The sequence below is a fragment of the Doryrhamphus excisus genome, chromosome 9, assembly GCF_030265055.1.
Source record: "Doryrhamphus excisus isolate RoL2022-K1 chromosome 9, RoL_Dexc_1.0, whole genome shotgun sequence".
NCBI classification, from domain to species: domain Eukaryota; kingdom Metazoa; phylum Chordata; class Actinopteri; order Syngnathiformes; family Syngnathidae; genus Doryrhamphus; species Doryrhamphus excisus.
Genome location: NC_080474.1, coordinates 406,078 through 417,500, shown reverse-complemented (window position 1 = coordinate 417,500; position 11,423 = coordinate 406,078). Strand labels below are relative to the sequence as shown.

Sequence of the window (11,423 nt, the reverse complement as noted above, 5' to 3'; positions counted from 1 at the left end):
TTGTTATTCTTTTATACGTGTGTGTGTGTGTGAGTATACATATGTGTGTGCATGTGTGTGTGTGTGTGTGTATATCCATACACCTGCTGTGCACCCACAGAGGCCCACCGAGCTCTCCAGAGCAGCTGTAGCGTTGGTTTGGACTGCAGGATGGAATCAAGCCACAGCTCATAAAGCGGACCTTTATTGTGTGTGTGTGTGTGTGTGTGTGTGTGTGTGTGTGTGTGTGTATTTAGTGCCGAGTGTGTGTATCGGTGCTGTTTGCCTTCACACCTGAACGTGAGCACACTCGATGGTTGTGCGGCGCCCACACGAGTGCGGCGTCAGCGCCAAGCACAGCACCTGGCTTGTGTGTTGCATGTCGGGGTTTGATGCACGGAACCGAAATGTTGACATTTGACCTTTTGGCACCACAGGGGGTTATTTTTGACAAAAAACGTAAGGGGTTAGTATGTCATTTTTTTTCTGTTTTTTCAACTTGTTGCTAATAAACTTTTCTGGTGAAAAAAACACAAAAAACCTTACACATATGCATTAGGGGGCCGAGAAGCACCCAAAAATGGCATAAAATGTCAGTGTTTGAATTTGGTGATTTTTGACAAAAAACGTAAGGGGTTAGTATGTCGTTTTTTTTCAGTTTTTTCAACTTGCTGCTAATGCACTTTTCTGGTGAAAAAAACACAAAAAACCTCACACACACTCAACAGGGGCCTGAGAAGCACCCAAAAATGGCATAAAATGCCAGTGTTTGAATTTGGTGATTTTTGACAAAAAACGTAAGGGGTTAGTATGGCGTTTTTTTCAGTTTTTTTCAACTTGTTGCTAATGCATTTTTCTGGTGAAAAAAACACAAAAAACCTCACACATATGCATTAGGGGGCCGAGAAGCACCCAAAAACGGCATAAAATGCCAGTGTTTGAATTTGGTAATTTTTGACAAAAAACGTAAGGGGTTAGTATGTCGTTTTTTTTCTGTTTTTTTCAATTTGTTGCTAATGCACTTTTCTGGTGAAAAAAAACACAAAAAACCTCACACACACGCATCAGGGGCCTGAGAAGCACCCAAAAATGGCATAAAATGCCAGTGTTTGAATTTGGTAATTTTTGACAAAAAACGTAAGGGGTTAGTATGTCGTTTTTTTCTGGTTTTTCAACTTGCTGCTAATGCACTTTTCTGGTGAAAAAAACACAAAAAACCTCACACACACTCAACAGGGGCCTGAGAAGCACCCAAAAATGGCATAAAATGCCAGTGTTTGAATTTGGTGATTTTTGACAAAAAACGTAAGGGGTTAGTATGGCGTTTTTTTCAGTTTTTTCAACTTGTTGCTAATGCACTTTTCTGGGCAAAAAAACACAAAAAACCTCACACACACGCATCAGGGGCCTGAGAAGCACCCAAAAATGGCATAAAATGCCAGTGTTTGAAATTGGTGATTTTTGACAAAAAACGTAAGGGGTTAGTATGGTGTTTTTTTCTGGTTTTTCAACTTGCTGCTAATGCACTTTTCTGGGCAAAAAAACACAAAAACCTCACACATATGCATTAGGGGGCCGAGAAGCACCCAAAAATGGCATAAAATGCCAGTGTTTGAATTTGGTGATTTTTGACAAAAAACGTAAGGGGTTAGTATGTCGTTTTTTTCAGTTTTTTCAACTTGCTGCTAATAAACTTTTCTGGTGAAAAAAACACAAAAAACCTCACACACACTCATTAAGGGCCTGAGAAGCACCCAAAAATGGCATAAAATGCCAGTGTTTGAATTTGGTGATTTTTGACAAAAAACGTAAGGGGTTAGTATGGCGTTTTTTTTCTGGTTTTTCACCTTGCTGCTAATGCACTTTTCTGGTGAAAAAAACACAAAAAACCTCACACACACGCATCAGGGGTCTGAGAAGCACCCAAAAATGGCATAAAATGCCAGTGTTTGAATTTGGTGATTTTTGACAAAAAACGTAAGGGGTTAGTAAGTCATTTTTTCTGTTTTTTTTTCAACTTGTTGCTAATGCACTTTTCTGGGCAAAAAAACACAAAAAACCTCACACATATGCATTAAGGGGCTGAGAAGCACCCAAAAATGGCATAAATTGCCAATGTTTGAAATTGGTGATTTTTGACAAAAAACGTAAGGGGTTAGTATGTCGTTTTTTTTCAGTTTTTTCAACTTGCTGCTAATAAACTTTTCTGGTGAAAAAAACACAAAAAACCTCACACACACGCATCAGGGGCCTGAGAAGCACCCAAAAATTGCATCAAATGTCAGTGTTTGAATTTGGTGATTTTTGACAAAAAACGTAAGGGGTTAGTATGTCGTTTTTTTCTGGTTTTTCAACTTGCTGCTAATGCACTTTTCTGGTGAAAAAAACACAAAAAACCTCACACACACGCATCAGGAGCCTGAGAAGCACCCAAAAATGGCATAAAATGCCAGTGTTTGAAATTGGTAATTTTTGACAAAAAACGTAAGGGGTTAGTATGGCGTTTTTTTTTTCAATTTTTTCAACTTGTTGCTAATGCACTTTTCTGGTCACAAAAACACAGGACACTTCTCACACATGCATTAGGGGCCCGAGAAGCAGCCAAAAATGGCATAAAATACCAGTGTTTGAATTTGGTGATTTTTGACAAAAAACGTAAGGGGTTAGTATGGCGTTTTTTCAGTTTTTTTTTCAACTTGCTGTTAATGCACTAACCCCTAACCCCAACCCTAACCCCAACCCTAACCCCAACCCTAACTCTAACCCCAACCCTACTGCAACCCTAATTCCAACCCAAACCCCAACCTCAACACTAAATGTTGGGTTGTCGGACAGCAGCTACGAGAATTCTAGAAACTGCCTTGTGATCCGGACTAGGCTGTCATCGTGGGGAAAGGGTGCAGCTGGTTCTGATCCAGGAGCAGCTGTAGCAACACGAGGTCACGTAGGATCAGGTTTTCCCCACCAAACAGCTGGACAAACAAACACGTTTGCACCTGACGCTAAAAACCAAAGCCGCACAAACACGCTTGAAAAGTGACCACACTCACACAACTTGCTACAATAGACCCTGTGTGTGTGTGTGTGTGCGTGTGTGTGTGTGTGTGTGTGTTTGTCCTGGGCTTAGGGTTGGAGCGGGTTTGTGGTTTAAGGGATGGTGGCAATTGGGGCCAAGATCTGGGTCAGTGTTAGGGTCGTGCTTCTCAATGATGTGCCCCCCCAAACAGAAACATCTGAGAAGAAAGTAGGGTTCTCCTTGGACAGATGCCTTTGTCTTCTCTGCTGGGTGGAGAAACAAAAGATTGATTCCAAAGTAGAAGCGGATCGGTAAGGGATCCCCTGCAGGTCAGACTTGGACACTACGGACCCCAACCAACGATCCCATCTGATTGATGAGCTGGACACTGGGTGAAGGGCTCAGGTTTGGGTTTGGGCTTAGGTTAAGGGCTGGGGGACGGCATGACTGTTAAGGCTGGGCTTAGCGTTCATGGTGGGCTAAGGGCTAGGCTGGGCTAAGGGCTAGGCTGGGCTAAGGGCTAGGCTGGGCTAAGGGCTAGGCTGGGATTAGGGCTAGGCTGGGCTAAGGGCTAGGCTGGGCTAAGGGCTAGGCTGGGATTAGGGCTAGGCTGGGCTAAGGGCTAGGCTGGGCTAAGGGCTAGGCTGGGATTAGGGCTAGGCTGGGCTAAGGGCTAGGCTGGGATTAGGGCTAGGCTGGGATTAGGGCTAGGCTGGGCTAAGGGCTAGGCTGGGCTAAGGGCTAGGCTGGGCTAAGGGCTAGGCTGGGCTAAGGGCTAGGCTGGGCTAAGGGCTAGGCTGGGCTAAAGGCTAGGCTGGGCTAAGGGCTAGGCTGGGCTAAGGGCTAGGCTGTGCTACGGGCTAGGCTGGGCTAAGGGCTAGGCTGGGCTAAGGGCTAGGCTGGGCTAAGGGCTAGGCTGGGCTAAGGGCTAGGTGTAAGGCTGGGACTCGGGTTAGAGTTTGGCTGCCTTTTGTTTTGGGGTTGGGTCTTGGGTTAGAGTTTAGATGAATGGCTGGGGGGCTGGGTGTGTAGTTCTGGCTGGGGTTAGCTGTTAGGCTAAGGTTAGGGCTAGGTGTAAGGCTAAAAATTGAGGACTGGGGTTGGGCTTTAAGGGATGGCGTTGCTGTTCAGGCCGGAGTCCGGGTTAGCTTCGGGAACGTTTGATGGCCAAACCGTTGGACTTGTGAGGGTCAACTGTTTCAAATAAAAGTCCAGTGGGACAGGAAACTGATAAAGTACGTACTGGACTCCAGATGTTCTCCAAACGCCATGTTTCCCATTTTGTGGCGTCCCCGTGGAGGTCTGAGGCGCATCCGGGTACCTGGGAGACTTGTATTTACTGCATGTGGACACAAGAAGGTCACACGTGTAAAGTACGCCTGATGGCTTTCCCAAATGGAAGCTTCTGCCATCCTCTGTGATCCACCATCTGGGTTTGCAGACAATTCTCAGCAACTTTGAGAAGCAACAACGATGTCCATGGGAGTCGGGTCTGGAGAACTTGGACCCAAGCTGGGTGTCAAGCTACCGCTGCGTCTGTGGAGCAGAACAAGCTTCCATGTGCATTCCGTACATGCAACGTAGCTCCAGCCGTAGAATGTCTGGATTGCCATCGCTCCTCCTCAGGTCTTCATGGTAACTACGTGATCAGACAAATGGCCCCGCTGAGGGACAAATAAAGGAAATCTTAATCTTAATCTTAATCTTAATCTTAATCTTAATCTTAATCTTAATCTTAATCTTAATCTTAACTGGACATTTTCATCTTAGAAATAAAATGCAAAGACATCGTGGACAATAAACATCATAAGAAGGACTAGAAAGGAGACAATAATCAACAAAGGCAGAGAAACAGCAGAATAGACCAGACGCAAAATGCTTTCATAATTACACTTTAATAATTACTATGACTTTATTGTCATAATAATTGGACTTTTATTTTTTATTCTGGTAACATTTCTGCAACCAGATTTTCCCCAAATGACAACTTGAATTCATTTTGTTTGTTTGTTATAATATTACAGCCATTGAATATTATTTTATTATATTAAAATAAAAATATATATATTATTTTTCTTTTAAAATTTCAACTCAATGCTACTAAAATGACATATTACAAATTGATTCTTGTAAAATCGCATCTTTTTCTTGATAGAAGACAAGAAATATTTCAATATTTTGACTTTATTCTAGTAAAATTATGGCTGTTTTTGTCATTTTTTCTGTTACTTTATTCTAATAACATGATAAGTTTTTCTGCAACCATATTTAACCCAAAGTACTTTAGTTTGTATGTCATAATACTTTAACAACATGATATATTTTTCCTTTCATAAAACTCCATCTTCAAAACAATAACATTTTCTTCCTTTAGCATCTTAAAGTTATACTACTTACTATACTGTACTACTTAGTACTCGTAATATTATGACCTTATTCTCGACTTTTTCGTTTTCCTTTCAGTCTTTTGACTTCATTGTTGGAAAATACTCCCCTTTTTATTTTTAGTTTTCTGGTTAAATTACATTTGTGTAAGATGCGGCGGGCCAATGAAAGAATTGCAGGTACTGGCAAGTGGCCCCGGGCCGCACTTTGGACACCCTGAGTTGGGTCGTGGGTGGTGGGGGTCTCCTGAGCGCCACCTGCCTGCCAGACTCGTAAAACAAACAAAAAGAAATCATCGTCACCTGCTGCACTGCCTTGTGTGGTCCCCCCCGGGGTCAAAGGTCACAGGTCACAGGTCACGTGGTCAGGCTGGACATCAAAGGGGACGCGTTTGACGTTGACCTTGGCTCAGCCACTCGCTGGATGTTGTGGCCTGGACACAAACGTTTCTTAAAGATGATGATGTTCCTCTGTGGGAATGAAGTGGGGGAGTGGGGTGGGGTCACTTCCTGATTGGGGGTGGGCGGGCCTCATCCGTCTCCCGCTCGGTCCCTGACGCAGGCGAGGGGTCCGATCACAGCGCATGATGGAGTGGACCACAGACGGGCCCGCCAGCACTGCGGGGGTCTGATGCTAAATGGGCAGGTACGCTTGTGGACACACACGCACACACACACACATGCACACACACACACACACACACGCACACACACACACACACACACACTCGCGCAAGCTAACGACTTGAACATCTGCGGGTGGCTTTGGCTCCTAGCATGGCCAGTGGAATTCCTTCCATAGAAATAGATTTAGCAGAGCCGAGCGAGGGCTGGGTGAGCCTGCTGGGTCAAAGACTCGCCGGTTGGACGCGTCTTCGGCTTCCTTGGCGTCCGACTCCTCCGTCTCGCTCAGACGGACACCTGAGCGCCGCCCGCGGGCCGGGCAGAACGCGTCCATCCCGAAAGAGCAAAGATTCAAGCTGGCTTTGTTGTTTTCGGGTTCCGCTGCCTGCACTGCGGAAAGAAAGGACAGGGAGAGTCGGCTGGAAGAAATAAAAAACTCGTACAAATGGTAAAAATGGTAAAAATTGTAAAAATTGTAAAAATGGTAAAAATGGTAAAAATGGTAAAAATGGTAAAAATGGTAAAAATGGTAAAAATGGTAAAATATAATTCAAATACACAAAACCTGACTGAATTATTACATGAAATGATTAAAAATCCAATAAATGCTATTTTTACAAAAAATAATAACACTATGGCAACTCATTTGTTTTTGCATAATAATAATAAAGACAATAAAATCAACTGAAAAGGTATTATGATATTTATGTATTTTTTAACATGAAGTACCCATCCACCATTCATCTGTTCCAGGGTCAAACTGTCACCATCATGCTAACGCTTTGTATGAACAGTACAGGCACTTTTGAAGATACCTACAGTAGTTATACTGCATACTGTATACACTCACGGTACTGTACATACACGCTAGCAAAATGTACATACAGTATCTTCATGGCTCGCCACAGTTGGACCCGTGCACGTGATTGGACGACTGTCGTGTGCGTGTGAGACAAACATGAAAGGAAAAGCGGCAGCAGCCGTCATCGCTAAGAACTGTTCACCGCCGCACACCGCCTGTGCCTGTGACTCTCTGTGGTTGAGTAAACAATAAAGTCACCACCAAGAAGGGAACAACGTGACGGGAGCGAAGCAACGTCGGGAACGTTTCTCAACGGATGACGGGAAGATGGGCAAATTGACTTCCTGTCATTTGAAAAGGATCTCCAAAAGGTCAATCCTAAAAAAGAGGTCAGAGTGGGCGCTCCTGTTCGCTGAAAAACGTCCTCATTTCTTGTTTTGTTGCAACCAAATGTAAACATTAGCCTGGAAATGAAACTTAATAAGAAGGAAAACAAACCCAAGTGATGCCCCCCCCCTTCCCAAAGCTAATAGGTGCTTGCCCCCCCCCTGAAAAATAGTTTGTCAAAGCCATGGTCCTTTCCTGGTGCATGGCCCATATTTCCTTTGGTCCTCATAAGAAGATGAAAAGATGGTCCTTTCCTGGTGCATGGCCCATATTTCCTTTGGTCCTCATAATATGAAGATGAGATGAAGCCGCTCTCACTTTACAAGGAGACATTGGATCTGCTGTGAACCGGGTCACCCGTGCTGCCGCTCGGAAGGGGCGGAGCGGGGGCCGGAGCCCAAGGATGGAAAGGTCCTCCGTCAAACCCACAAACACTCAAACTAGCCTGAAGCTAGCTCGTTAGCTAGCGTGTGGGAACAGCTCGCTAAGTTAGCTAGAAGGCAATAACAAGTTGTGACAACGTGACAATAACAAGTCAACGGAATAAAAACAATGGCTTCTTTTTCATAACAATGAGCATATGGATCTCTCATTGCTTCAGTATTCCATACTTTGGACAATAAAGTCATACATTCATGAGAAAAAAATTCAAATTTACAAAAAAAAACGCCGGAAATTTACTAGACTGAATTTTCCAGACTAATGTTGTAAATTTACAACAATAAAGTTGTATATTTACAGACAAATGTAGCAAATTTATATGATAAAAACTTCAAATGTACTTTAAAAAAAACACGGAAATCTTCGAGACTAAATTAAAAAATTTCCGACAATAAAGTCGTACATCGACAAAAAGTCGAACAGTAAGTTCACAGTTACAACAGTAAAGTTGTACAAAAGTTGACCATTTACAAAGTTTACATCTACGCCCTGGGATTGGCTGGCCACCAGTCCAGGGTGGACCCCGCCTCTCGCCCCAAGACAGCTGGGATAGGCTCCAGCACCCCCCCACCCTTGTGAGGAAAATGAATGAATGAATTTGACATTTACAAATTTACAAGAAACTTAAGACAAAAAGTTAAAAAATGTCGAAATTTACGCGACCAGCGTCGGAAATTGCCGACATTGTGAAGTTGCGGCGTCATCGTTTCCCGGCAACCAGCCCGTCATGTTTACGTAAGCTGGAGCAGGCGCTGATGTTACCGACAGTCTTTGTCTCCGCTCATATTTGGTTACCGTGGCAACAATAGCAGAATACACGGAGGGCGTGTGCCCTTCCAACAATGGCTGACCAATATACGCCATCCGCCCGTACGCCTCACATTTGGGACACCGGCTGACCCGAACACACGACGCCGTCACTGGGCCCACTTGCCCACTTTCATGGGACGTTTGAAAGTGGAGCAGCGACCTCCTCCAAGGCCAAACAATCGTCCTTCCTCTGATGCCGACATGCTGTCCTATTGCTGCAGGCCAGGGATGTTCTCTCATCACCCCCCCCCCCCTCCCCCAACACACAGGGGTGTCCAAAGAGCGGCCCAGGGGCCTTTATGAACCACGGCTGTCATTTTACAATAATAATATTTCACAGGAATTATGAAGACAATTGTATTTTGTAAAGGAAAAAGGAAGTAAAATGTGTTATGGGTGCAAAGAATATTATGGGAATAATGTAGAGATGTTCGATAATTATCGGTGCTGATAATTGTTGGGAAATTATTAGGAAAAATCGTGTTGTTTCCGTGAAAAAAATAGTTAAAATTTTAAAGAAAAAATTGTGAAAAATTGTAAAATTAAAAAAAATCAAACACGATATAACATTACAAGAACAAAGTGGAAATATTATAGAAATAAAGTCATAATTACCCAATGAGAAAAACGTAATTTTGCAAGAATAAAATCAAACTATTAAGAGACTAAGTTGTCATTTCACAAGAATAATATCATAAAGTTGAAATATTGGAGAAAACACTCAAAAAATGTAATAAAACTGATAAACAAAATTTTAATAAAACTGCCATAATATTATGAAGAAAGAAAAAAAGGACGGTTTGGGGAAATTGGGTTGGAGAAACGTTCTCAAGTTATAGGTATAAAGTCAAAATATTATGGCAATAAAGTCATAATATTTACAAGAGCAACACTATATGTAAAATTATATTTCAAAAAGGTAACAAAAACAGCAGAAAATTGACAAAATTCTAAATATTATAGAAATGAAGTCCTAATTGAGAAAATGAAATGTACTATGTGTACTGCATTCTTGAAATACTGCATGTACTGTATGACTCCCTACCATATCCGCTGTACACAAATATGACAGGCCAAGTTGCATCCTTTGAGGTTTCCCTTTGCGTCCCCGGCTGGTAGAAAAAGGTTGGACCTGCCGAGTAGGTCAGGGCCGCCCAATGTGGGTCACGGAAGACAGAAGATCCTCCACAGCATTGTGCTGAAAAGTCCAGAACCAGAAGCGCGTGGAAACCAAAGCTTGGTTGTGGCTGGCAAAAGAAAGAAGGCTCGGTATTTCAAGACGGCCCAAATGCTTCGGATTTCAGGAGCTGCCCCGAGGCCAGGTTGAGTCCAGGCCGGAGCTCCGCCGCTCCTCACAATGCGCTTGTTCTCCAACGGAAGGTGCTCTGACCTGGTTTTGGGCCAATCCCAGGAGACGGACTTGCCTATAAAGACCCCTAAACGTGAGCCCAACACTTCCATCCCAGCCTCTTCTTCACGAGGAGGCCATCATCAGCGGAGCGAAGCCATGAAGATGAAGACCCTTTTGATGGTTTTGGCCATGATAGCGAGAAGTCGCCCGCTGACGCTGAACGAGTGCGGAGCGGAAGCCCGGCGACCCGAGATCACCGACATCTCGGTGCAGTGCGGCACGTCCTCCGTGGGGCTGGCCGTCCAGATCTGCCCGGTCATCTACACGGGCTACAACGAGACCCTCCTGATCCTCAACCACATGACGGACTCGGACTGCCGGGCCACGCTGGACGAAAGCGTGTGGCCCCCCGTGGCTCGCTTCCACTTCCCCCTGAACGTGACGCACGGCTGCGGGAGCACCTTCCTGACCACCAGCGCCGCCGGCACCGGCGTCTTCTCGGACTTCTCCAACATCCAGACGGTGAACATCAGCGGCGTGATCCGCTCCGTGGACCCCACCACCGGCACCATCACGTACAACGCCGAGCTCAAGTACTTCTACTCCTGCGCCTACCCCTTAGAGTACCTGGTCAACAACACCCAGATCGACGTGTCGGCGTCCTCCATCGCCGTGAAGGACAACAACGGCAGCTTCATCAGCACCCTGAACATGAAGCTCTTCAGCGACCCCGACTTCCTGCAGCCCCTGGTCATACCCAGCCTGGGCCTGGAGCTGAGGACCACCGTGTACGTGGAGGTGAAAGCCGTCAACCTGACCGGGCGCTACCACGTCCTGCTGGACCGCTGCTACGCCTCCATCTCTCCGCTGCCGTCCAACTCCAGCTTCTTCAACCTCTTCGTGCCGTGCTCCAAGGACCGCTTCACCACCGTCCTCGAGAACGGCGAGAGCCAGCGCGCCCGCTTCCACTTCCCGGCCTTCCGTTTCGTGGAGCAGCAGAACGAGACGGTGTCCACCTACTACCTGCACTGCATCACCCGCCTGTGCGAGACCAGCACCTGCAGCACCTTCATGCAGTGCAACAACCGCCGGAAGAGGGACACGGCGGAGGACGCGGCGGAGAACGCGGTGAGGGCCGCGGCGGAGGCCTCGGCGGACGGGGTCACAGAGCCGTACACCATCACCTCCAGGAAGCTCATCACCAAAACCGAGAGCAGCGACTCCAAAGAGGAGCCCCTGGTGGACGACGACAAAGACGACTCCGTCGCCGGGCTCGGTGCAGCCGTCGGCGTCCTGGCTTTTGTTTGCGCCGCGGCGTTGTGCGTCGCCGCTGTCTTCTATAAGAGGCTCAGGAACTGAGGACGCCACGAAGGGCGGACACGCAGGCTAACGTCCTCTCGGAACACTTTGGACGGCTCGGCTCTTTCTTTGTCGTTAGCGTAGCGGTCACTGTGCTAGCAGCTAAATTCCAGCTTCCATGCATGTTCGCACTTTATTAGCTTGGCAGGAAAACCAATCATAGAGCAAGAGGACGTAGAACCTGGAATGTTGGCGGAGTGGGAAGTTTTGAAAGCGACGTCAAAGTACCTTTCAAAGTATTACTCCGCCCACCAACAAACTTTTACTCTG

The 11,423-nt window shown here is 45.7% G+C and overlaps 1 protein-coding gene across 1 annotated transcript; it reads left to right on the top strand.

Moving 5' to 3' along the window:
- The first annotated feature begins 9,956 nt into the window (after positions 1 to 9,956).
- Positions 9,957 to 11,153, top strand: si:ch211-229d2.5 (zona pellucida-like domain-containing protein 1). The gene has a single exon (XM_058082739.1). It carries the CDS (start codon positions 9,957 to 9,959, stop codon positions 11,151 to 11,153), a length of 1,197 nt encoding a protein of 398 aa, XP_057938722.1.
- The last annotated feature ends 270 nt before the right edge of the window (positions 11,154 to 11,423 follow it).